The sequence below is a fragment of the Muscardinus avellanarius genome (genome assembly GCF_963383645.1).
Source record: "Muscardinus avellanarius genome assembly, chromosome: 7".
NCBI classification, from domain to species: domain Eukaryota; kingdom Metazoa; phylum Chordata; class Mammalia; order Rodentia; family Gliridae; genus Muscardinus; species Muscardinus avellanarius.
This window is the reverse complement of record NC_137793.1, coordinates 103726555-103754041: the sequence shown is the minus strand read 5'-3', so window position 1 is coordinate 103754041 and position 27487 is coordinate 103726555. Positions and strand designations below refer to the sequence as shown.

General features: G+C 44.9%; 1 protein-coding gene across 6 annotated transcripts in view; it reads left to right on the top strand.

The window, feature by feature from the left end:
• Positions 1 to 25764, top strand: part of RGL1 (ral guanine nucleotide dissociation stimulator like 1) — a gene marked incomplete at both ends in the record, with an annotated part of 162133 nt that extends 136369 nt beyond the window's left edge. For 4 of the 6 annotated variants that reach the window (XM_080699285.1, XM_080699283.1, XM_080699281.1 and 1 more), the window contains 8 exons: positions 5338 to 5424; positions 6914 to 6946; positions 9868 to 9989; positions 12298 to 12387; positions 15014 to 15200; positions 18773 to 19024; positions 23671 to 23785; positions 25577 to 25764. In XM_080699285.1, the coding sequence (XP_080555411.1) occupies positions 5338 to 5424; positions 6914 to 6946; positions 9868 to 9989; positions 12298 to 12387; positions 15014 to 15200; positions 18773 to 19024; positions 23671 to 23785; positions 25577 to 25764 (1074 nt within the window). The remainder of the gene's footprint in view (positions 1 to 5337; positions 5425 to 6913; positions 6947 to 9867; positions 9990 to 12297; positions 12388 to 15013; positions 15201 to 18772; positions 19025 to 23670; positions 23786 to 25576) is intronic. The other 2 variants (XM_080699286.1, XM_080699284.1) reach the window with 2 other exon arrangements.
• Positions 25765 to 27487: the final 1723 nt, after the last annotated feature.

The window sequence follows — 27487 nt, the reverse complement described above, 5'->3', positions numbered from 1 at the left end:
CGAGAGCCCACCGGGGAACCCTGCATAGGCACCAGGCTTGGGTGGCACCAGCATCTCTGTGTTAGCAGCCCTGGGAGGTTACTTAGGAAAGATACTGTTATTCCAATTTGACCTAGAAGGAGGTGAGCAGGGGAAGCTGTCAATCATGCTTTCTGCAGAAGGTTTTTTCCCTGACATCTGTTTGCAGCAGGTCTGTGTTCTCCTGCACTGAGATCTGCTGTCGCCTGGGTCTGAGGCCTCCTGGGCTTCCTGCCTTCAGAGCGCCTGCCATGATGGCCAGGGAACGAGAATGTGTGCTGGAGGAGAGGAGTTGGCCTTTGTCCTCAGAGATCATTCCATTTTCCCCAAACCTTTTGTCATTGCCCACCTTACAACTCTTTCTCACCCAGAGAATAATGAGACCTTTCTAGTTTTTCAATACTCAAAGGAGTACCAGGCCTACCTGCTTCAGAACAATAGCTAGTTATCATCTTCACCAGTATTTTAAGCCCCTAACTTTCAGCATGGGGTGCAGAGCAGAAAGATGAGGTTGGAAATGGACAAACTCAGTTCTCAACCTCGTCTCAAGAGGCTTTTCTCCCTCTTTGGAAAGCTGGACAAGAATCAGACATTTTTGAATGCTAGGACTCTTCTGTAACATAAAGCCTATAAAATTCACAGTGTTTCAGACTTTTTTGGTTGTTCAAAGACAAGTTAAAAATAGCTGTTGCCGGAGTGGGGGGTTATTTTAGTTCAGGGTGAGACCTTGTATGCATTATGGGGAAGAAGAAATCCGCTGACAGAGAGTTCCTGAAGGACAAGGCCCTCCTCGGGGTGCACCGGCCGGGAAACAGCCTCGTCACGCCACGCCGCCTTGCCTTGTCCTCGCTGAGACTCTGTGTTCCAGCCAGAATTCCTGTAAATACCTTAGGAGACTGAGGATGAGGTGTCCACGGGGCCCTTTGTGTCCCCCCTGCAGCATGGTTAGTGCCATGGCGGTCTTGAGAACAGAGGTGATGTCAAAGGAGATGCGGAGATGAACACAGCCTGCGTCTGCCGTTGTGTTAAAATGCCTCCGCCTTCATTTTCTCTCTTTATTTTTTTTTCTGGTGGTACTGGGAATAGAACCCAGGGCACTCTACCTCTGAGCTATACCCCTGGATCTTCTTTATTTTTTACTTGGATACAAGGTCGCTCTACGTAGCTAAGAGCCTCTCTAAGTAGCTGAGTTTGGCTTTGAGCCTGCAATCCTTCTGTCTCAGCCTCCCAAGTACTCAGATTATAGGCATGCACCACCATGCCTGGTCACCTTTATTTTCAATAGGCTTTTTTTTTTTTAACAATTTTTTTATTGAACATAAATAGTATACATTTAAACTATATTTGGTGCCCTCTCCCCCCTGCCCCCGTTTTCCCTTCCCCCCTCCCACCAATGGTTGTCCAGGGTAACCATGTCATATTCATAATTTTACACATATTCGGATGTAGACCCTCATTAATCAAGTTCAGCCTTCCTCCTCTCCTATCTTTCCATTCAAACTTTGCTGGTATTTCCTCTCCAATATCTGGAGTCCCACTGGTATCTGTTGTGTTTCCTAGTTTGGGCATATTAGAGGAAACATATGTACCTTCTCCTGTGCTTGGCTGATCTCACTTAACATAATGTTCTCCAGGGCTTTCCATCTTCTTGAAAATGATATAATTTTGTTTTTCTTTATGGCTGAATAGTATTCCATTGTGTGTATTTCCCAAAGTTTTGCTATCCATTCATCTGTTGATGGAGATCTGGGTTGGTTCCATATTTTGGCTATTACAAATTGTGCTGCTATGAACATAGGTATGCATATGTTGCTGTATTTCTCTGAATTCAACCCCTTTGGAAAGATACCCAGGAGTGGTATAGCTGGATCATATGGTGGATCTATTCCCACCTTTCTTAGGAATCTCCACACAGATCTCCATAGTGGTTGAACTAGTTTGCATTCCCACTAACAGTGTAAAAGAGTTCCTCTTTCCCCACATCCTCGCCAGCATTTGTTGTTGTTTGATTTCTTTATGCTTGCCACTCTGACTGGGGTTAGATGGAATCTCCGTGTAGTTTTGATTTGCATCTCCAATGGCTAGTGATGAAGAACATCTTTTCATGTATCTTTTGGCCCTTTGTATCTCTTCTTTTGTGAAGTGTCTATTTAGTTCATTTGCCCATTTCTTGATTGGGTTGTTTGTTTTGCTAGTGTAGAGTCTTTTGAGCTCTTTCTTTGTATATTCTGGATATTAGCCCCCTATCAGAATGGTGGCTGGTAAAGATCCTTTCCCATTCTGTAGGCTTCCTCTTTAGGTTATTGATAGTTTCCTTTGATGAGAAGAAACTTATTAGTTTGATGTTATCCCACTTGTTTCTTCTTGCTTTAATTTACTGAGCTTTGGAGGTTTTGTTGAGAAAGTTACTGCCTGTGCCAGTATGTTGTAGTGTTGAACCTATGCTCTCCTCTACTAACTTCACAGTCTCAGGTCTAATTTCTAAGTCTTTGATCCATCTTGAGTTGATTCCTGTGTTTGGTGAGATATAGGGGTTTAGATTCATCTTTTTACAAATGGTTAGCCAGTTCTCCCAGCACCACTTGTTGAAAAGGCTGTCTTTTCTCCAGCGTATGAGTTTGGCCACTTTGTCAAAGATTAATTGATTAAAGATGTGTGGATTTGTTTCTGTATCTTCTATTCTAATCCACTGGTCAGTATATCTGTTATTGTGCCAGTACCATGCTGTTTTTACTACTATTGCTCTATAGTATAGTTTGAAGTCTGGGATTGTGATGCCTCCTGCATGTTTCTTATTGCTGAGAATTGCTTTGGCTGTTCTGGGTCTTTTCTTTCTCCATATAAAGTTCATGATTGATTTTTCGAGGTCTCTGAAGAATGTCGCTGGTATTTTAATGGGAATTTCATTGAATCTATAGATCAGTTTTGGCAGAATGGCCATTTTGATGATATTTATTCGGCCTATCCATGAGCACGGGAGATCTTTCCATCTTCCAAGGTCTTCTTCAATTTCTTTCTTTAATGTTTTATAGTTTTTGTTGTAGAGGTCTTTTACATCTTGGGTTAGGTTTATTCCTAGGTATTTTATTGGTTTTGAGGTTATAGTGAATGGAATTGTTTTCTTTGTTTCTTTCATTGTGGATTCATTGTTGGCGTAAAGAAAAGCCACTGATTTCTTTAGGTTGATTTTGTAACCTGCGACTTTGCTGAATTTGTCAATCAGCTCCAGAAGTCTTTTGGTTGAGTTCTTTGGATCTTCCAGATAAAGGATCATGTCATCTGCGAATAAGGATAACTTTAATTCCTCTCCTCCTATGTGAATTCCTTTGATTTCCTTCTCTTGTCTGCTGCAGCAAGAGTCTCAAGGACTATATTGAAAAGGAGTGGTGATAGTGGGCATCCTTGTCTTGTTCCTGACTTTAGTGGAAATTCTTGCAGTTTTTCCCCATTCAATATAATGTTGGCTTTGGTTTTACAGTATATTGCCTTAATGATGTTGAAGTACTTTCCTTCTATCCCAATTTTTTGCAGTGTTTTTAACATAAATGGGTGTTGATTTTTGTAGAATGCTTTTTCAGCATCTATTGCTATGATGATGTGTGTTTTGTTCTTGGTTCTATTTATGTGGTGAATAACATGTATTGATTTGCGTATGTTGAACCAGCCTTGTTTTTCTGGGATGAAACCGACTTGGTCATGATGTATTATTCTCTTGATATAGTTTTGAATGCGTATAGCTAGTATTTTGTTTAGAATTTTTGCATCTATGTTCATTAAGGATATTGGTCTGTAGTTTTCCTTTCTTGAGATATCTTTATTTGGTTTGGGGATTAATGTGATACTGGCCTCATAGAAGGAATTTGGGAGAGTTCCATCTCTTTCAATTTCTCAATGGGCTTTTTTTAAAATATGTTTTATTTTGGATTTTTTGCCGATTTATAGAAGAGCTACGAAGGTAGTAATATAGAATACTGTAACCTCTAACATTTCTATAAACCCTTTACCCAGTTTCCCCACTTGTTAACATCATCTGTAACCATGGCATATCTGTCAACACTAAGATACTGACACTGGCATAATACTAGGAACTAAACTCCAGACTTCTCTTGGATTTTCCAGTAACCTCTGTCTTTTCCAGGCTAGGCCAGTTGTCTCGGTCAACACTGGATTATAGCTCACTGCTATAATCCAAAACATCTGACCACACAACTTAGATGAAGGAAGATTTATTTGCTCACAGTTTTGTTTTGGAGATTCTGGGTTCAGTTTGTGTGAGACCAGGGTCTGCAGCTCAGGTCCTGGTGTGTGGGGAGCTGGTGGGGAGGACTGTGCAAAGCTCCTTGCTCACATCCTGGAGGTGGGAAGCAAGAGAGCCAGCAGGGGGCAGAGGGACGGGAAAATGCATAATCCCCAAGGCCACACCCCCTAGGTCCCTCCTTAGTAACCAAGCCACACTTCCAGAAGTGCAGCCTTGTCCGGTGAGGGCTGAGGGACCTTCCAATCCCAGTCATTACAGCAGTATACCACACTATATGTAGTTGTCGTGTCTTCCAAGTCTCTTCTGGTCCAGGGTAGTGCCTCGGTCTTCCCCTGTGGCTCATGACCTGGGCAGTCTTGTGGAGTACTGACCAGGTATTGTGTGGAATGTCCCAAGGTCTGGGTTCCTCTTTGCTTCTCTAGTGATTAAAGTTCCAGGTGTTTGGGAAAGATGCCATGGAGGTTACGTTCCCTTGTCCTGTCACATGTCACTGTGACACCTGGAGTCACACTGCTGGTGCCACTAGTGATGTTAACCTTCATCACCTGGCGATCGCAGGCTTCTCCAAATTTCCCCTCTTCAAAGTAACATATCCTGTTCTGTCATTTTAAAGTGAGTTACTAAGTCTGGCCAAAGGGGCCATTTTAATGGTGACACCCTAACTCCTGTGGTACATACTTCTCTTCTATACTTCTTTTACTGACGGTGAGGCCACCTCTGTCCAGGGCATTCCAAAGCACCAGGAGTGTCCACACACTCTTAAAGAGAACAGGAGACCCACGAACCCGAGCCGAGGCCAAATATAAACCCCACTGTGAACACAATTAAAAATGTGCATGTGTGTGAGAACTCTTGGCTTTGAGATATGGTTTTCATGACTTTGAAAGTTCGACATTAGATTGTGGAACTACTATCATATGGAGGGTTTTAAGGATTTTAGTCATGGAGATAAGCACTAAGGGCTCCAAGTTAGGCCTTGAGTGGGTCCATTTTCTACAATGTGAAGATTGCTGAAACCTTAAATTTTCAGTAAAATAAAGATAGTTTTGTTGTGATTGCAGGGTGTAATGCAGGGGACTGTACCCTACCTGGGTACCTTCCTGACTGACCTGACCATGCTGGACACTGCTCTTCAGGACTTCATCGAGGTGAGCTCTGTGCAGGTGTCTCCCTGGGCCTGCAGCCTTCTTCTTGGATACCCAAGGGAGAAACTTCCTTCTCTCATTATCTGTTGAGAGCCTGTTATGCTCACAGTATTGTGTCAGGGACCAGGAGGAATACAAAGAGCACTGGACAGGAATATCAGAAGTGGCTCGGAAGCCAATGGAAAGAATAGTAGAAAAGCAGGCAGTGACGCATGGACACAGAAGTGTGAACGGGCATGCAGAGAGAGAACCCAGAAGGCCAGGGTGAGTAGTGTAGGTCAGGATGTGATAGAAGGCCGCTCAGGAAGCAGGAGTGGGTCTGAGCAAGGTCCTGATGCTGAGTAGAACACCACGGGTGGAGCCGAGGGGTAACAGACCCTAACATTCTACCGAGGGGCCAGAGTGAGTCCCATCTGTGAATTTTTAAGCATACTTCTCTCTTTTTTCTTTTTTGTATTGGTAGCTGTTCTGGGGTGTGTCGTTACACTCACTCCTAATTTCTTCTGGAAAGTGGAAAGAGGTGAAATCCAGTCAAACAAGCACATCTTGTTAGTAGCAGTGATATAGTCAGTAGGGAAGATTTGATATTTGAAATGATACTTAAGGACCGCTCATATATTTAGGCATATTCCGCTTTGCTTATTATCACATGTGCCCAGACTGCCCTTATTGCATCATAACTAGGAAGACTGGAACTTACGTTGCGTATGGTATACTTGCCTTCGTGCCTCTCCTACATGTTGTGGACACTCTCCTTCAGCTTGTGTCTGCTGACTCTAAGTCTCTCCCTGTCCTCTGCCTCATCTTATTTCAGGAAATGCCCGTCAGAGTTGGGGATTTGGGGTAGTGACCAAAGATTTGGAAGTTGAATTCAGCCTACTGAGGATAAGAGCCGGGGGATGAAGAATTGAAACTTAACTTTTCATGATGTTGTATACAAGGGACTTCCCTTTTGATAAACCATTGACAACTTGGTTTCCCGTATGAGTCAGTGACCATCTGTTTTTGTTGCTTTTGGTCAAGGAAAAAAATGTAATGAAACATTTACCCAAGCTCTGCAAATATACTTGGGTTCTGACTTGTCTTTATCATCACTGCGTTAGGTGGCTTCAGACATCTTAAGAGAAAGCCACCTGCCTGTTTTTTCTTGAGATTAAGCCCAGAGTGTGGTACACTCAGCTACATCCCAAGCCCTTTCTTAAAATTTGAAACAGAGTCTAAGTTGCTCAGTCTGGCCTCAAACTTGCTTGGAATCCTCCTGCCTCAGCCTCATGAGTAACTGGCATTACAAGTATGCACCACCATCCTTGACCAAAAGAATGTTCTTCTTAAAGCAAAAGAGTTCTCTCCCTCCATAGTAGCTGTCGTTGTAGGGTCATTGATAATTGTGACTTTATTGTCCCTTTGAGCCTTTCATTGTGACCTCGAACAACAAAAGGCTGTGTTTCGAAGCAGCTCAGTTGGTCACTATTTTTTTTTTAATTTCTTTCAGGGTGGACTGATAAACTTTGAGAAGAGGCGAAGGGTAAGTAGATGTCTTTTTTGTGGCTTTTTAAATTTTACTTTATTTTGGTATGATAAAATTTTTAAAAAGTACAGATGAAGTTTTGTGTGTGTGTGTGTGTGTGTGTGTGTGTGTGTGTGTGTGTGTGTGTTTGGTAGAGACAGAAAAAAAGAATTAGTGCTTACTGAACGTCTGTCCTATACCACTGTGCTTGGCATGTCCCTACCTATTAGCACCCAAGAGTCTTGTGAGGTAGTTTTTATCATCTTCAGTTCAAAGATTAGGAATAAGGATTCAAGAGATTAAGTAGCCAGGCCAGAGTCCCCTGGGAGCAGAGCCAGAATTCAGACCTCATCCTGCCGCTCCAAAATTCATGAAGAAATGAAGGGTAGTTTCTTTCCTTAAATTCTCCTCATCCCTTTCTATACAATTAGCTTCAGCAAAACAGGTTCACCATCTAGTTAATTACAATGAATTGTACACTGAAAAATCACTAAGAACAGACTTTAGGTGGTTCCTCACAAATCAGCATGTGAAGTAATTCAGCTGTTGGTTGGCTTGAGTTCGCCATTCCACAACGTGTATGTATTTCAACACATCATGCCAGAGATGCCATGAATTTCTACAATTTTTGCTTATCAATTAAAAAATAAGCCCATCCTATTAAGGAGATAGGATTTCCTAAATGTAAATGAAATCAAAGAGTTAATAAATATGGCCAACTCTTGCTTGGGAGAGGAAAGAAAGTGGTCTTCACTGTTAGTTGTAGGCAGTTCTTCTTTTCCTTTCTTCTTCTTCTTCTCCTTCTCCTTCTCCTTCTCTTCCTCCTCCTCCTCCTCCTCCTCCTCCTCCTCCTCCTCCTCCTCCTCCTCCTCCTCCTCCTCCTCCTTCATTTTTTGGTGGTACTGGGGTTCCTGGAAACACTTCTACCTTCGGGCTACACTCCCAGACCTATTTTATATTTTTATTTGGAAACAGGGTCTTTTAAGCCAGCGGCTGGCTCCGAACCTACGTGATCCTCCGGTCTCCGCCTCCCAAGCGCGGGGATTACAAGCGTGCGCCACCAACCCAGCCTTTCCTTTCTTCTGAAGGCACACTTGATAGGAATTGGAATCTTTCTGTGGAAAGAATAGTTCAGAAGTGTGCTTACAGAAGAAGATGAAGCAGCTTTGAAAATCTGCTACGGATTTTGTGTCAAGTGTTCTCTTTAAGTAGACGTTTAAACGATCCAAAGGGAAAGTCATGAGCAAAGCAGCTCCCTCTGCACGCTGCTCTCGTTGGAGCCTCATTATTCATTCATCACTTCATTCCACAAAGGCCGATTCTATACCTGACATGGGGGTGTGGGAATCATTATAGAGAAAACCCAGAGCTCCCTGTCCTTTTGATCTATCTCAAGATAGATAGGTAAATAAATAGGTAATTACAGTACAGCCTAGAAGGGCTTGTGACGGAAGCAGTAGATCTTACAGAAGCAGATAGGAGGGACATCTGGCCCCAATTTGAAGGGCTAGGAACTCTTGCAGGAAGAATAATACTGGAGTTAAAACAAGAAGGTTTTAAAATAGAGGAACTAACTGGGCTGAGCTCATCAGTAATAAGATACTAACCTGGACAAATGTAAATTTTCCCCCCCCCCCGTAGAGTATACTTTCTTTTTTTAGCATGATAATGAATACTTCTAGAGGTGTCGGACGGGAAGTTGAGACCCAGAGAACTTGTCAGTTCTTGAGTTACTTCTGTTGTGTCATGTGTGTGTGTGCATGAGTGCACGTGCACACAGGCATATGTATTTTCAAAATTTGCTTATGCCTCTATAGTAACCCATCTCTGTCCTTTAACTTCTGAATGGTAATCTCTATCTTTTTAAAACTGCTAGTAGCCGGGCATAGTGGCACACACTTGTAATCCCAGAATTTGGGAGGCTGGGACAGGAGGATCCAGTTTGCAGCCAGCTTCAGCTACTTAGTGTGGCCCGTTGCAACTCAGTGAGACCCTGTTTCTAAAGGAAGAATAAAAGAGCTCTGGGGTGGAGCTCAGAGGTAGAATGCCCTTGGGTTCCATCCCCAGTACTGAGAGAGAGAAAAAAAAAAAAAATAAAAAACTGTACTGTGCTAATAAACATTTGGAAAGTTTTAGTATAAAACCTAAAGCTACAGCTCATACACATTGCTGACTTCAAAAGAGCAAAACTATTGAAGCCACTAAAGAGGTATAAATAATTTGGGACATAAATACATGCTTGCTTCTCTTGTGAGCTTTAGAAGACTTAGTTAAATGATATACTGGAGTAGTAAAAACCTAAGGATTCAGGAAGTCTAAACATTCAACTTTATGAGGCCGGAGACTGTTTAGATGTTCAACCCTACCAGAACTTATTTATGGAGGGTAAGTAAGGGTTGAAGAAGTTAGGAATGGGGAACTTGGGAGCTACTTGACTTAAATATTTGTTTTATGATATTAAAGAAATAGGAATAGAAAAATTTCACATACTTTACAAATTATTGAAATCCCTAAAACCAAAACAACTTTTCTATCTCAAGGATGAAAACAGAAAGGAGAGGGCAGTCCAGCACGACTGTAGGCGGTGACTAGTTTGTCTTATTTTGGTGGTTTAGTTTATTCATATGGGTTGTTCTATTTTCCAGGAGAAAAGGGGGTTGAAAATTAAAGCATTCAAGCACTTAGGAGGTCCAGGGTTATTTCAGAGCTAGGTGTGCGTGCGCGCCCTCCTAAAGAGTACTAGGATCAATGTTAGGCAAGCACTCTACCACCGAGTTGTACGCCCAGACCCCAGAGTTAGAATCTTTAAGGAAGCAGTATTTCAGAGTCCTTTTGAATGTTTTCTCCATACTGTAGCCTAAGGTAGGATATTTTCATGTTGAAAGATCTGTATTTGGTTGACCTTATCTACTTTCTTTGTGATGTTTTGTCTGCTGTAGGAGTTTGAAGTGATTGCCCAGATAAAGCTCTTACAGTCGGCTTGCAACAGCTACTGCATGACCCCAGACCCAAAGTTCATCCTCTGGTTCCAGAGACAGCAGCTCCTAACAGAGGAGGAGAGGTAGGTGAGCCTGAGGCCCATCGGGGCAAACGGAGATGTCGGCAGCGGGAGGGCCGCACCTGGTTCCTCACTGGGCCATTTATTCAACAACTGTTTTGTGGCCACTACCTGATTTCTAGGTCCTTGTTTTTCGGAAGAGCAGGAGACCTGAGTTGGTGGCACATAAGACATGTTTTTAGAGTCTCGACTTGCCACTCACTTTTTTTTTTTTTTTTTTTTTTTTTTTGCGGTACTGGGGATGGAACACAGGGGATTCTACCTCTGAGCCCCAGCCCTTTTTTTTATTCCTTATTTTGAAACAGGGTCTCACTAAGTAGTAGCTGAGGCTGGCCGTGAACCGTGATCCTCCTGTCTCAGCCTCACCCGGCTTGGTTTCTTTGTTTTTTTTTTTTTTTTTGAGGCTTAAATAAACTGATATCTGGGAAAGCATTGTTAGAATCTGAATCACAGTCATCATCATGTTTGATACAGTATTAGCTTTCAGTGAGCTGTTAATCCAAGGAAAGAGACAAAGAGACAGACTCAGGAAAGATTGAAATATGATGGGTAACGGAATTGCCTCAAACCTGCAGGAAGAGCAGTTCCTTCAGCCGAGGCGGGAAGGCGTTACAGGCATTACCATGCATACTGGGTGGTGCAGGAGAGAAGACTTCTGCCAGGAGAATTGGGAACATTTCAGGGAGAGAGTGAGAGAGAGAGAAAGCATCGTGACATAGGCCTGTGGCCTGGCAGGCTTGGCATTTGGAGGGCAGTGCTAACTCTGGTGTGGGTGAGCGTAGAAAGGCACATTACCTTTAGTGCTTTGAATATTGGCCCAGTGGGTATTTAGACCCTTCTCATAGTCTGGTGATTGGCAGATTAGTCTGTAGGTCATATGTGATCCACAACCCATTTTTATAATTTTTAAGTGTTTGGGAAGGAGAGGGAGGAAAATAAGACGTGGAATAGTTGTTCGAAATGCAAATTTCAGGGTCCATAAATAAAGTTTTATTGGAATTCAGCCCATTCATTTACATCTTATCTATGACTGCTTTCATGTTTTAAAGACAGTTAAGTAGCTGAGACAGAGACCATATGGGCCCACAAACCTAAAATACTTCCTATGTGTTCCTTTACAGAAACATTTGCTGATCCCTTCTGTAGACCAGGGAATTTTGTTGAAAGTTTATCATAAGGGAGATTGAAATTAACATAAAAACTAAGAATTTTCCAAAGAGGAATTGAGGATTCAAGGCATGGTATAACTAGTTGGTGACAGTGTTTGGATTCAAACTCAGATCTGCCTGACTCTATAACCTAGGATCTGCAGGGAGTTGAATTGCATTGGGCCCTCTTCCCTATCTGCTCCATAACCAGACACTCTGCCCACTGGAGCTCCTAGCTCTTGTGAAAGGCACTTAAAACTGGATATAAATTTGTTTTGTACTTGTGGTTCTTATATCTGCCTGGCATATAGAGATCTGAATCTGGAATATTTTCAATTAGGGTATTTGAGCAATTAAAGATTATATTTACAATTGTGTGTGTGTGTGTGTGTGTGTGTGTGTGTGTGTGTGTCACTCTGAGGATTAAACCCAAAGGCATTCTACCTCCGAGCTACACCCCAACTCTTTTAATTTTTAATTTTTGTTTTGAAACAGGATCTCACTAAGTTGCTGAGTCTCACTAACTAGTTGAGTCTGATTTCGAACCTGTGATCCTCCTGTCTCAATCTCCCAAGTACTGGGATTACAGGCATATGCCACAATGCCTGGCTATGTTTATATACCTTTATAAGAAAGATAATTGCTTATGTCTATTCACTGAAGGTTAGATATTTTACAAAAAATCCCTTCTGATTTTCTTTAGAGAAAAGCAAGTCATGTGTGCATGAGCATAAACACACACACACACACACACACACACACACACACACACACACGAAGGAGGTGGTAGAGAAGAAGTAGGAGGGAGGTGGTACATGGAGGAAGATTCTTTCCCTGGCGTATCAGGGTGTTGGGAATATTCAAGAAACAGAATGTGATCAGTTTTGATGGTGCCCAAAATATACATCCTGTATTTGGAGCTTATGGAGCTAATAACCTCAATCCACAGGACAGTAATGGGAAGGAGAGATGAAACACTTGATGTAAATATGTAAAATTTGACCATTAAGTAAGTGCTCCAACATTCATGTCAGAACAGCATAGTGTGTCTATGCTTTGAATATTCAGGGCCTTCCTCTAGAACAAAATCAATAAATCACGCAAATTTAAACTTGTTCCTCAATTCTCAAACTTTGACCTCATAAATGCCTTCTCTTCCCCAGCTATGCCCTGTCCTGTGAGATCGAAGCCGCTGCAGATGCCAGCACCACCTCCCCTAAGCCACGGAAGAGCATGGTGAAAAGGCTCAGCCTGTGAGTGCCCCAGCTTCTCCCCAGAAGGGCCCACCAGAGGGCCACAGGAAGTGTGGCCCCCAAGGTCCCATGAATTGGGACAGGCATGACACACGCTCTCTTGAATAGGTTATCTTTCTGTTATGAGCTGTAAACTTCGGTTACATCTACTCCTTCCTCTCTGCTGTCTCCTCTGGTGGGCGCCACCAGCACTTCCTGCCTGCACCACCGCGGCAGCTCTGCTGTCTCCTGGGTGCCCCCTTCCCAGCAATCTGTTCTGCACTGACTAGCCTGGAGAGCTGCTGAACAGCAGATTATGTTACCCCCTTGCTTAAGAAACATCAGTCGTTTTGTTCTGAAATGAACCCTGCATCCCAAATCCTGGTCTTCTAGATCCTGTGTGATCTATTTCCAACCTCCTCTCTTTTACTTCACCAGTCACCCTGGCCTTCTAGCCATCCTTCACAAGGATGAACAAGGAAAGGAAAGAGACAGGGGGAGTTACAAAACAGAGGAGGGGAGATAAGGAGAGGGAAGGAAGGAGGAAAGAAAGAAGGTAGGAGGGGAAAGAGACTTAGTTTAATTAGAGCCAGGGCTTTGATGATAGTAATTTTTATAGAAGAGCCTTATGAGAACCTGATCTCCACCATGCAGTTGATCTCTTAGGCTATCAACTTTTAAAGACATTAGACTAATGACTCTAATGAAGGGAAAGAGATTAGTTCAGGGAAACAGGGATTATCATTTGATTAATAATTTGGTCTTCTCTCTCTCAAACATATACCTGAGTCCAATCCTTTGGGTGATATAATCTGCACTGGCCAAAGGCAAGCAGAAATAGTGGTCAGGGACTACTGGACAATTGTCTACGGCCAGCCAAGGAGACTCGAGAGCCATGCTCACCAGACAAGCCCAGCTCGGCCAGTTGTTGTGTGACCTTGTTTTGTCTTTTGGGAGATGGGGGTGTCATGTCTCGGGCTTTGGAATCCTCTCAGCACCCTCTTCACACAGGCCCCTCTCCCACTCTCTTTTCGAGTGGTTCTTACATACATGCGAGTCTGGCTGACTGTTCTCTTCATATCTTTTAGCCTCTGTTTCCATGTCTTTTTTTGTGTGTGCTGATTTCTGAGGCTTTTTCTTCAAATCTTTCCCTGATTTTTTATGTATCTAGTCTATGAATTTTCTTCTCAACAGTTGTCTTGAATTTTTTACTTAAATCACTCTATGTTTCACTTAGAAGCAAATTTATTTTTCAAATTATCTTCTTGTTCCTTGGTCAGTGTCTTGCTCTGAGTTCCTGTTTTTAGTTTTTTCTCTCATATCTTCCGTTGGTTAAAACATACTTATTTTATAGCTCGGTCTATGGTAGACTTGCGAATATTTGTTGACTGAGTAAATAATAAATCGCTAGTTTCTTCCTGTCAGCTCTCAGAGCTGAAGGTGTCAGGAGTCTACCCCTGTTGTTATGCCGGCTCATTCTCTTTCCTTGGGTGTCCTTTTTAAATTTTGTTTTGTGGGCGCATCTCTGCCAGGAAGTTCTTTGCAGGCATTGTTGAAGGTATATCCCTCCAGGAAGATTTCTTTTCCTTTCTGTTCCTTGCTTTGCTTTGCTTCCATTTCATTCTATCAAGGCTATCCCTGGGCTGAGACCCATAACTTCGAGACCACATAAGTAGCAAATTGGAGTGAGGCATGGGCCACGCTCACACATGATTTCAAGGGAGACCTTTCTCTTCCATCCAAGCTCAGGCCGAGGTAGACAAGCTTCCCTGTTGTCTTCCTGTGCCAGTAGGAAGATATTTTTCTAACCCTTCTCTTGGTCACTGGTGCATCCACTGAGTGCCCTGACTCTATGTGAGGGGTTTTGGTCCAGACTCCTCACCTTTTATAAATGGAAGCTTTTTGCATCCTGGATATGTGTTAAAAATCAGGACCATTGTATACTGTATGCATGAATGGAAATAGCACACTGAGTCCCATTAATATCTATAATTAATATGTATTATACAATATTTTTTAAAAAATAGGTCACTATTCTGCCAAGATTTGTACCTCCCACTCCCTGAGATTAAACAGCTGCAGAAACAGCTTACATGCTTCTGGTTTTCAGTTCCCTGTTCATTTATGGCCAGTTGGGATTTCCCTTCCTATCTTGCAAGCTCAACTAAAAGGAATTTTGGACATTTCTTTCCCAGTTGTTTTCTAGAGGAGGGTTGGGTTATGGTATTTCATCAGATTGTTGAAAGCAGAAGTCTTCCTCTTTGGGTTTTTTGTCCAAATCATGACAACCTCCTTCAGCCTCGTGAAGTTGTTTTGATGGCAGGAAGCAATGGGGTGTGATGATCGTATTTTGATCCTGTTAAAGTAGTCCATAGACTGTTAAAAGATGAAGGATCGTTCACCTAGAAAGACCCCAAATGAAACAGCGAAGCAATATATATCTTTGTTGAAGTTGGAAATCAGCCTTTGGGACAAGATGTTTAATATCAGTTGCTAGGAACCTTGTAGCCAATATTTTTCTAAAATACTAATAACAAGACAGGAAAAAGTAGGGAAATATCAAGGGCTTAATCAACACAAAATATTTGCTTAATCGTGCATTCCAGATTTATAATAGTTCAAGGGCTCGACGTGCTGTGTTTTGCAGACTATTTCTGGGGTCTGACATTGTCACCAGTAGCACTCCCACCAAAGAGCAGCCCAAGTCCACAGCCAGCGGGAGCTCCGGGGAGAGCATGGACTCTGTGAGCGTGTCATCCTGCGAGTCCAACCACTCGGAGGCCGAGGAGGGCTCCATCACTCCCATGGGCACACCTGACGAGCCCCCCAAAAAGGTACCTACTGACTCCTCTCACGATTCCTGATGCAGGCTCCTGACGTGGTGTATGTGCAGACAGGCGATATCTGCTTTCAAGTTCATCAACTCTACAATATTTTGATAGTTGGGTTTTTAAGAGATATCAAAAGCGGAGTTCAATCTGGGACCCACTCCTTATCGAAACTGGCATAAAAGCAGCGAGCTGAAATATTATTTTATCTCCCGATCCAAAGACACTGAAGAGCCAGCTGTTGTGGCACACACTTGTAATCCCAGCACTTGGGGGGGCTGAGACAGGAAGATTGCTGGTTTGCAGCCAGTCTCAGCAACTTGTGAGGCTCTTGACAACTTAGTGAGACCTTGTTTCAACATAAAGAATAAAATAGGGCTGGGGATGTAGCTCAAAGGTAGAATTTCCCTGGGATCAATCCCTAGTACTGCAAGAGAGAGAGAAAGAGAGACAGGCAGACAGACAGACAGACAGAGACACTACTCAGCTATAAAGAAGAACAAAATCATGTCATTGGCAAGAAGATGGAATGACCTGGAGAACATTATGTTAAGTGAGATCAGCCAAGCACAGAAAGAGAAGGGACTTATGTTTTCTCTAATATGCTCAAATGAGGGAGCATTGGGGATACCAGAGGGACTCCAGACAGTGGAAGGGAAACCTCAGCAAAGCTAAAGTGGAAGAGTAGGGAGGAAGAAGGCTGAGGTTGATTAACAGAGGAGCTACATCCGAATTTGTGTAAAAATATAAATATAGCATGGTTAACCTGGACACTTATTGTTGGAAGGGGAGAAGTGGAAGTGGGGGGGGGCACCAAGCACAGTCTGAATGTGTGCCATTTTCAATATGTTCCACATAAAAATAAAAAATTTAAAAAGACACACTAAAGAGTTGTGCGAGATAACATAAGTTGTACTTTATTCAGAAGCAGGGTTGCTGAGCAGGAGGAAAAGTGCTGGAGATGCTTCCACTTCGTGGTGCCATACCTTGCTTTAGCCAAATGATCTCCACAGTGACGCCGCATAGCAAACCACTGCAAAACTCAGCGACCATTTATTCTTCCTTATGCACCTCAGGGTTGGAAGATGTAACGCAGGCTCTGCCCTAGGCACAGTCTTGGTACAAATCTGCCCCGCCTACCTTTCCTTCTCTTTGGAGTAACGGGCTTCGTAGTGCACGCTCGCGGCGTGCTCAGACATACGAGGACGAGGGGGCACCCAACCCTGCAAGCACTTATCAGGTCTTTACTGGGCGAGTATCTACCCTCATTCCATGGACTAAAGCAATTCTATGGCCACATCCCACACACAGCAGGGAAGGATACTCCACTTTTAGTGGGAGGAACAATGAAATAAATCCCAGGCGGAAGGCGTGGGTGCGGGGTAGGGTGAGGATGTCGTAATGATGTCGTGCACCATGTCTGAAACAAATGGACAGGGTTGACAAGGGGTAAAAGAAATCTCAGCTTCCACTTTTCATGGCCACATGAATGAATGAAAATGAAATCCAAGTTTTAATCTCGTATCCACATCTGCTTCAGTCAGTTGGCCAAGGAACCTGCCTGATTCTCCTGCTCAGCTCGTAGCTGGGCCTGATGATTTCCACAGTCCCTGACTCCTCTGGGACCCTATGACACCTGTCCTCTCCAGCAGCCCCCAAAGTGAAGAACGCCAGACGTGGTGCCACAAGCTTGTAATTCTAGTACTTGGGAGGGTGAGGCAGGAGGATCACAGGCTTGTGTACAATCTTTGCAGGTAGTGAGATACTCATCAACCCAGTGAGAACCTGTTTCAAAATAAAAATAAAATCAGGCTGGGGTGTAGCTCGGAGGTTGAATGCCCCTGGGTTCAATCCCCAGTAACACACACACACACACACACACACACACACACACACACACACACACACACACAGAGTAAAGAATAATGCCCATTTCTCTTCATTCTCTTGATTGCGATTTCGAAACATTTATTTTCACACTTGCTCTTCACTACTTAAATTCCGAGGGGCTCACTAGGTAGCCTGTGTAGAACTGCTGTGGCCAAAAAAGCCTCAGGCTTTATCTTAGCTACAAATGATGTCAGAATCGTGGGAAAGAGTCAGGGAAAGAGTCTCTAGAGAGGGAAGTGAAGGTGAAAAACTTGAAGCAGTCGTTAGAAGGTAGACCTCGGCTAATACTTCTGCAGGATAAGTTGTACTACCAAAACTTATTCACCATCCACCGGCCCTCAGATGAATTCACTTGGGAACATAAAAAATTCCAACCCTTCCCCCAGATGTATAAATATCATGGAGCTCCAGTAAGACTCCTGCATCTCAGAATTGTAAGCCCCCAGGAGATATGATAAAGTAGATTCCACCTTACTCAGAAGCCACGTGATCAAAAAGCTGATGTTCTGTACTCCGTTTCCATGAAAGGGCAGACAGGGATGAACAAAATTAGTTATTTTTTAATAAAATTCCAGAATATTTTTAGGATTAATAATCCAGCTTAACTCATTCTAAGGAATTATTTATGATTTTCTGCAGTAAGAATTGATGACTAAAGTGATTTGCACACACGGTGCATTGAGGTGGAGGGAAGCCTCCCGGTGAGTCTGAAGCATCCTCTTTGGTAGCTGGGATCACGTGCGTGATAAGTGATGGCCAATCACAGAAGCACATCGACAGTAGCACCACATCCCTCAAGGGTCCTTCACGTGGAACGTGAAATGTACACGGGTGGTTTCAGAAGTAAATCCGGAAGGTGGCCGAGCTTCTCAAGGCTGTGTTCTCCTGGGCAAGGCCCTGTATTCCGAGTCTTAGTCTCCTCCTCTTTATAAGGTTTTGATTTGTGTTCATCCGACAGTTGTGAAATCTAAATGAGATATAAGGAAGCTTAGTAGCAACCTCAGTGCAAACACACCAACGTAGTAGCGTATTGGGTGAATTTGCTGTTATTTCTACAGAAGATGGAGCCTCGGCTACGCGCTTGCTCTAGGAGCTTGACGACGGGGCTGGGGAGCAGGGGCTCTTGTCCCCGTGGTACTGGCGGCTGGCAGCACGAGCCTGGAGCCCCAGTGTTCTCTCTGAGGGAGTGGGGCACACACAGGCCATCTCCAAGGCCTTCCCAGCACGAGCTTTATAATCAGTGGTCCTGATCGTAGAAACGGCTAGAAATACAGACATTTCCCTCCTCTACAAAACCTGGTTATGAAATGGAGTCAGGATGGAATGATCTCTGGGGGCTCAAGGCAGTAAGACAGAACACGCTGGAAGGCTTTGCTCCGGCCCTGTAAACCCACTTCAGCAGCCCATATTGCCTCTGGTTTCTGGTATCTGCTGCCCTCTGCTGGTTAACTTCCATAGGAACAGATAAAAGCCAGGAAACCGGGGGCTTTCACGTGGATGTAGACTGGGTCACACTGAGTCACCGATTGGCATGTGCCAGGGGCCGGGGAGGGTGCTCGCACCAGGGCCGAGATAGGCACGGGCTGTCGTGAAGGAAACAACCCAATGGTTGTTTTGAGCCTTGCAAAGCACGCTGCTGGCCAGGTTCTAACAGTTCTGTTTTCTCCTGCATGTGTTTCTTCTTCCAGCTCTCTGAGTCCTCCTCATCCTGCTCCTCTATCCACTCCATCGACACAAATTCCTCAGGGATGTCCTCAATCAACCCCCTTGCCTCCCCTCCATCTTGCAACAACAACCCTAGAATCCACAAGCGCTCCGTCTCCGTGACGTCCATTACCTCGACCGTGCTGCCTCCTGTGTACAACCAACAGAACGAGGACACCTGCATCATCCGCATCAGCGTGGAAGACAACAATGGCAACATGTACAAGAGCATCATGGTAGGAGTGCGTCTCTTCGGTGCCTGGGGAGAACCAATCGGGTGGCTGAGTTCTTCCTCAAACTCCTTCCCCCAGGAGTCTTGGACTCATCTCCAGGGGCCTTGCCAGCACTAGTGTTCCACACAGAGCTTTATAATCTTTGTAATCTGCTGGTTTTGGAGGGGGTCATTGAGAAATGGTCCCCCAGATTCCTCCTTCCTCAGCCCAGGGGAGAATCACACCTGCACCCCCTGCAGGCAGCCCTTTGTATTGCACAAGATGGCGCCATGGGTCAAGCCCTCCATCTGCCACCCCCCCCCCCCCCGCTCCTTCTGGAGAGGCAGTGGTCTCACTTGGTGGTTGATCTCCCAAAGGGGAGGTCAAAAATAAACTTCAGAGAGGCTCTATGGGTTCCCACCATGAAGTCCATTATACTCAACAGAGGATGAAAATAATTGAATCCAGGATTGGGCCCAGGACCTTTTAAATCCTGAAAAGGGTTGAGTATTCCAAAGAGCTTTAGGCTATATATTGAATCTTTTAATATTTTTTTATTTTTATTTTTGGTGGTACTGGGGTTCCTGGAAGCCCTTCTACCTCCGGGCTACACTCCCAGACCTCTTTTTACATTTTTATATTTGGAAACAGGGTCTCCTAAGCCAGCGCATGCGGCTGGCTTCGAACCTGCGCGATCCTCCTGTCTCTGCCTCCCAAGCACGGGGATTACAAGCATGCGCCACCACGCCCGGCGAATCTTTTAATATTTGACATATTTAAAATAAGAAATATAAAAGTAATTCATTTAAATAACTAATATTTTTCATGTTGGCATAAATTAAACTTTTAATGAAAAATACCCGTTTAAAAATTGTTTAGTAAAAACAATAGCATTTTTAATAATTTTGCAAATATTCTGGAATGTTTACCAAGATGTACAGTTTTGCTTATAGTACATGATGAAAATCCAGCTATGTGGGTATACAGTTGGAAAAGGAAAGAGTATTTTAGTGCCTTCTCAGATCATTGTATACACGCCTCTTTATGGGTCAAGATTTTATACAATTAGTAAGTTTTACCACTTTATCAAGAGCATTCTTGCCGGGCATGGTGGTGCACGCTTATAGTCCCAGCTTTTGGGAGGCTGAGACAGGAGAATCCTGGTTCCTGGACAGCTTCAGCTACTTAGGCCCTCTTCAACTTAGTGAGACCCTGTTTCAAAATAAAGAATAAAAAAATAGGGCTGGGGGTGTGGCTCAGAGGTAGAATGCCCCTGGGTTCCATCCCTAGTACTGGGGAAAAAAAAGAAAAAGACCATTCTTAAGTGGAACTGGCTTTCTTTAGCTTGGTGTAGTATTTTCTTATTCTGAGTGTAGGGTGTTGGAGAATACGTGACTGCTAATACCGTTAGAAACCCCAACCCCTGTGTTGATTTGCGCAAAGGTACCAGCAGTTTCATCTGCCGTTGTGTTTACGATGACAAGACAAATGTCAACTCAAGTTAAAAGGACAAACAATATTTTAAGTATTATGAAAATACTTCTGATCTCATAGATCCCTTCAAAGATCTCAGGGACTCCAGGGGCCATAGATTATCCACTGAGAACTGCTGGCTTAAAATGGAAAGTGGGAAAAACAACAGTTTAACCCTCATGTTCTTGGTGGCCATGGATAAGGGTTCCTGCCATCTAACCATCACTCTTTCTAAATGACATTTCTCCCATTATGTCAATCACAGGCCACAGAGTCAGTCTCCTGAGACTTCTTGAATGGGGTAATACTTATGGTCACAGCAAGTACATAAAAGTGATACCCTAGAATCCGTGATCACTGCGCCATCCAGTGCAGTAGGCACTAGCCACATGCGGTAATTGAGCACTTGAAAATGGGAGTAGTCGCCGGGCGTGGTGGCGCACGCTTGTAATCCCTGCGCTTGGGAGGCGGAGACAGGAGGATCGCGCAGGTTCAAAGCCAGCCGTACTGGCGTAAGAGACCCTGTTCCCAAATAAAAGTATAAAAATAGGTCTGGGAGTGTAGCCCGGAGGTAGAAGGGCTTCCAGGAACCCCAGTACCACCAAAAAAAAGAAAAAGAAAAAAAAAAGAAGAAAATGGGAGCAGTCAAAGTCAGGACAAGCTGTGAGTGTAAGATGTACATAGATTTTGAAGACTTAGTACAAGAAGGTAAAATATCTCATTAACAGTTTTTGATTATTAATAAGTTTTTGGATGGATGCATTAAGTTCAATAAAGTACATTGTGAAAAATAATTTGACTTTTTTAAACCTTCTGGAAATGTGGCCGCTGGACATTTAAAGTGGGACATGTGTTGGGCAGTGCTGGTTTAATACGCCAGCACAGGGGTGCGCGGCGGAGCTGTTAATAATAATAATTGTGGCCACCAGTTCCCCTCAATAGCGTCTGCAATGCAAAGTAATAAACATCTAAGGAAAGTCCTGGGCCACCTTCCTCATTTCATAGCCTGGCTCTCTTTCTCCATAAAGAGGAGGTTGAAGCCTAGCTATCATTCCTCCCCAAGTGCCGTCCCATCTCCTGTAGCTTTATGCCTCCAGTCCCGTTTGAGTAGTTTTGGGAAATTTTCCTTTAGACTACCCAAACACTGTTCTCCTTCAGCATTCTGTGTGTACCACTTCCCCCCTTGTAGATGCACATGCCAGATGTTATGGTAATAGACAAATGAACAAGGTCTTCATGGTGTACAAGGACCCATTGTCAGGCATGTTGTCTATTGAATGACGAACACCAGCTGTTGCCCTGATTAGAGGGAGGCCTCTAGGCATGGCCAGCTTCAGGCTCACAGTGACAGAGTTTCTCAGGGGAAGTTAGACTGCGTGTGTGTGTGTGTGTGTGTGTGTGTGTGTGTGTGTGTGCATGTGTGTGTTAATGTGAGCATGCATGACCCTGTGTGACCTCATACGTGACCTCATGCTCACACACATGTCCGTGTCTTTCTTTCTGCAATCCTCTTCCTGGTGGGAACAGCTTTTATCTTTAAATTTGGTAGTCTGAGCTTTTATTCTGTTCTTTCACATTTAAAGAAATCACCAAGGTCTGACACAAAGTGAGCCCCCCTTTCATGTTGTCCCAGCCCTAACCAAGAGTTGGCTGCCGGGCAGAGAGGAAGAGAAAATCACTGTCAGAGAACTTTTACTTACCCTCCTAAGACACTTGGAAGCTGACTTTTGTTGAAGCATAATCTACATACAATCATATGCACAGATCCTAAGTGTTCAGGTCTTGGAGTTTTAGCGACTAAACACATCTTTGTGGCCACCGCCCTAACTCTAGATAGAGCGCGTTTACGCCCCACTCCCCGCGCCCACTCCAGTCAGTCCTCCTTCTCTTTGAGGTGAGTTTTCTAAGGCCACAGATTAGTTTCTGTTGTTGAAAGAACGAGTCCAATAGGACATTAGCACACATGCTTTGCATTTGGCGTGGCACCCCCGCACGCTGCACGCGCAGCATGGGTCCTGAGCCCGCTCTCGCTCGGTGTGCTCTGCTGTGCATACGCCGCGTTCTCCCATTCTCCTGTGGCTGGCGGAGCTTTGAGTTGATTCTGGTTTGGGGCTGTCTGTGGTGAGTTGTTGTGTACAGTCCTTTAGTGGACATGTGTTTATTCCTCTTGGTGAACCCCTAGGAGTGGGATGGCTGGATCACAGGGTCACACCTGCTATTGATGTATTTATTATTTTGTGTGTGTGGTGCTGGGGATAGAACCCAGGGGCATTCTACTTCTGAGCGACACCCCCAGTCCTATATCATTTTTTTATTTTTGAAACAGGGTCTTACTAAGTTGTGGAGGGCCTCGCTAAGTTGCTGAGGCTGGCCACTGAATCTGTGATCCTCCTTTCTCAGCCTCCCAAGTACTGGGATTACAACTGCGCACCATCAGGCCCGGCTCACTCCTTTTATTTATTTATTTATTTATTTATTTATTTATTTATTTATTTATTTATTTTTGGTGGTACTGGGGTTCCTGGAAACCCTTCTACCTCCAGGCTACACTCCCAGACATATTTATACTTTTTATTTGGAAACAGGGTCTCTTAAGCCAGCGCATGCGGCTGGCTTTGAACCTGCGCGATCCTCCTGTCTCTGCCTCCCAAGCGCGGGGATGACAAGCGTGCGCCACCACGCCCGGCTCGCTCCTCTTTTTAAATGGTCGCTGGGCAGAACCGTAGTCATTTCTGTCCTGCTTGTTATAGCTGGCTCCATGGCGGCAGCTCAGTGCACGAGAATCATCTCGGTCAAAAACTGATGCTACTTTGCCTTTTTCGCTACATAAACATTGTAGTATGAATGTTTGTGAATATGATTGTTCACTTTATATATATTCATTTTTGGAAAACTTAGCCAGCATGGGGGGCATTAGGCAATACAAGTGTCTTCCTCTATGGGCAGCGCAGGTGCCCTTCTCTTTTAATAGGGAGGACACTGTGACTCTGACATTCGGTGGCTTGCCCATCATCTTTTGGCTACTGAGGGTGGAGACGGGACTAGAACTCAGGAGTCCTGGCTCTTGGTCCTGTTCCGTTTCCACTAGTCCATTCTCTCCAGCAAGGTATGCCCAGCACAAGACAGCAAGACTAAGAGGTGCGGGGGCTCTCCAGGAAACACGAAGTTGCTTTATAAAGGTGCCCTTGTCTTCACAGTTGACGAGCCAGGATAAGACCCCCGCCGTGATCCAGCGAGCGAGGCTGAAGCACAACCTGGACGCGGACCCGGCCGAGGAGTATGAGCTGGTGCAGGTCATCTCGGAGGACAAAGGTGGGCCGGGCCTTCTGCAGGCGAGGCTGGCCAGGGCGGGTCCATGTTGCTCCCCGCTGGGCTTTTAACCATGCCAGGGTCAACAACCCTGCCGTCCCCTTGGGGTTGGGGGTGCAGGGTTAGCAGCTCCACCTGCTCCCGCAGCCCCAGCTCTTGTTTTCTCTGCACCATTGCTGAGAATTCCTCCTGAGCATTATCCACACGCTTCTCAAGGAGCATCCTTCTAGAAAAGGGGTCTCTCTGTGTGTCAAGAGGCAGGAAGTAGGCGCAGCGGGGTCTGCTGGTCTTCGCCGTTGGCCGCACGCCTCTGATAGCCGGTACCGTGATTCTCAGTTGTGCCTGAGCCTGAACTGAGCAGTACTTGTAAGAATCTATCACTGCTTCAGGTAACCACGTGGGAGAGGCTTCGTGTTTATTTATCATCAATCTTCTGTTTCGAAATTTCTTTCCCTCACCCTTACTGAGGCAAAGAGCTGGTGATGGATGAAATCCTCCATATACCTGGGAACCCATTATTTAAAGAAGTCACCGCCATATGTGGTGGCAAGGCCTGTAATCCCGGCATTTGGGAGGCTGAGACAGGAGGATCACAGCAACTTAGCAAGGCCTTCCTCAACTTAGTGAGACTCTGTTTCAAAAAATGAAATAGGTCTGCGTAGTTCAGAAGTAGAAAGTAGCTGGGTTCAATCCACACACAAGGACCCGATTGTCTCGGTCTTGCTGTTGTAGGGACTCATCGTGGAGAGTTCATCTGAGACACACTTACTTCATTTCTGCAATTAGATGCTTCTGTCGGTCACTTCCACCACACCCCACACACACCACTAAACTTTTACAATTGCCTTCTGAATTCTCTGTTCCAGGTTTACTTTTTTTTTGGGGGGGAGGTACTGGGGTTTCTGGAAGCCCTTCTACCGCCAGGCTACACTCCCAGACCTATTTTTTATATTTTTATTTGGAAACAAGGTCTCTTAAGCCAGCGTGGCTGGCTTTGAACCTGCGCGATCCTCCTGTCTCTGCCTCCCAAGCACGGGTATTACCAGCGTGCACCACCACGCCCGGCTCAGGTTTACTTTTTAGATGCCCATTACCCCAGAGTGCTAATTTCTCTTAAAAATGAATCCAGATAGCTTTGATAATTTTTTTTTTTTTTTGGTGGTGGTACTGGGGTTCCTGGAAGCCCTTCTACCTCCGGGCTACACTCCCAGACCTATTTTTATTTGGAAACAGGGTCTCCTAAGCCAGCGCACACGGCTGGCTTCAAACCTGCGCGATCCTCCTGTCTCTGCCTCCCAAGCGCGGGGATGACAAGCGTGCGCCACCACGCCCGGCAGCTTTGATAATTTTGTATTACACTCGGAGCAATCCTTCCTCAGAAATCGCATTCCACGGGAGGAAGGAAATCTGGCTTCCAGTTCCAGTTTCGCCTTTCACCAGCTGTGGGAAGAATCACAACTGGGAATCACAGCTTCTCTGTGCCCCACGGTGCCTTCTTCTGGCTTTACCGTTCCACACTTCATCATTAAGTTCATTGGGGGAACATCTAAAACCTTATTTGAACTTGGTTTTCTGTTTGTTTATTTTGGTTTTGTTTTCTTTTTTAATTGAGATTGAGATGGTGTTTGGGTAGGCCAGTTTTTTTGGGGGGTGTCTCTCTCTGGCTCAGGACACATGCCAGGAATGAAAGGCCCTCACCCCAGCCTTGTTTGTGTCTGTGGAGATTGACACCTGCCAGTCAGTGCTGAGCTGCTCCCAGCAGCTGACCACCTCCTTTTTCCTCCTCTTTTTCAGAACTCGTGATCCCAGACTCAGCAAATGTCTTTTATGCCATGAACAGCCAAGTGAACTTTGACTTCATTTTACGCAAAAAGAACTCCATGGAGGAGCAACTGAAGCTGCGCAGCCGGACCAGCCTGACCTTGCCCCGGACAGCTAGACGGGGCTGCTGGAGCCACAGACAAAGCAAAATCACCCTCTGATGGGCGCCAGCGGCCCCTGGCCTGCCAGGGGCTGAGTCCGGCCGTGGGGATGGCAGCTACCATCCAGTGTTAGAGGATCCTTCGCGACGTCCACAGATACTCATGGGGTATCTCTGGTGCGCCAAGCATGGGAGGTTGGGAATGGATTTGTCGTGAGAAGGACGGACGTCTCATTGATTCTCTTCGACCTATTCAAGACATTTATGAGTACATATGTATGCACACACATTTTAGTATGTGTGTGTGTATATGTGATACATAAGAGGGACTTTGGGATTTTCTGGACTACGGAAAAACAAATTTGCACAATGGCCCCGGAAGCTGAGGTCACTTTTTACAGGGAAATAAAAGAAACCGAGAACCTAATCTTGTACCTTCCAAGTAAAAATGAATTCCTGGGAATTCAGTGTCCTTCGTGCCAGTATTACCAGAAGTCCAGGTTTTATTTTTGTAAAAGGAGAGGATTACTTTCCCGACCAAGTGCCACCAGGTAAAACAACCGCAGGGGCTGGGCCGTCCACCGGCTGAATGAGATACCGCTTTGGGCCGGTGGTGCCTACCTCTGCCCACGTCTGCCGCTTTCGGCTTCCCAGGGAGGGGCAGGAGACCCTGGAGGCCACCGGGTCCCTTGTGGAGTCCACAGAAGCCTATCTGGATTATCATTACAAACCGCCATGTCCTCCTGTAACTTGTCAGCCAGGAAAGAGAGCCAGAAGAAAAGTGGTTTGGACCCTCACCGCCTGGGAAGCCGCCCCTCCCGCCTGCCCGGGCTGCCTCTGCAGGTGAACCCGTCTGGAGCATCTCGCCTCTGGGTCCGGGCCCCTCCGTGTTATGTGCAATTCGTTCCTCAGGTGTAGAGTTTTCTACTGCGATTTGACTGCATATTCGGTCATTTTGAGCCTGTGAAAGATTTCTGAACAGTGACTACTCTGTTACTAGCCCCTCGGAAGATGTCCCCTGCTGACCACAGCCTCTGTTTTACTTATTAACTTTTATGGCATTCCCGTGCCTGGTCATGGGGAGAGAGGTGGGATGGCCTATCTTATCTTGATCCTTTCTCAAAGAGGTACATCCTTCCAGATGGAATAGTAATGCCTTTTTTTTTTTCTGCAGGTCCCCATACTCGCTAGAGTCGTGTCTCTTTCCCATGACATTTTTGTCTCTAGCGACACCATCACAGTCTCCCTTCCAAATCTGAGCTATGCTGGGATTTGAACAAAAAAGCCATGTGTGGGAAGTTGATGTGTGTGAGAAGCACTTTCAGATGGTGGTCTATTTTTTAAGGAAATAATTCCCCCAATACCAGTTTTTATTTCAAAAATAAAGAGAACGAACCCAGAATATGAAATGCAGAATTGGAAACGAGGCATTTTGAACATTTTCTAATCCTGTACTGCAGCTCCCAAAGTAGTGTGGGACTTGCATTATGTAAATAGCTTTGTGAGCTTTGCAAGGAGCTACCGGGAAAGTCTAGAGACTGGTGTTGATGGGCCAAAGAAGGAGCCAGCAGGTCCCCAGACCCTTGGTCTTCCGAGGAGACGACTACGCGTCGTCAAGACCGGCTGGCTTTCAGCTAGTCGAACAGCACTTTCTTCTGTTTGTGAGCCTCGTTTGATTTGTGCTTCTGTGCGTGGAGAAGAGATGGCCAGGGTCGCAGCCATCGTGGAGATGGGAATAAATGTAGCCTCAACCTGACTTTCTTGGTGTGAAGGTCGAAAAGAAA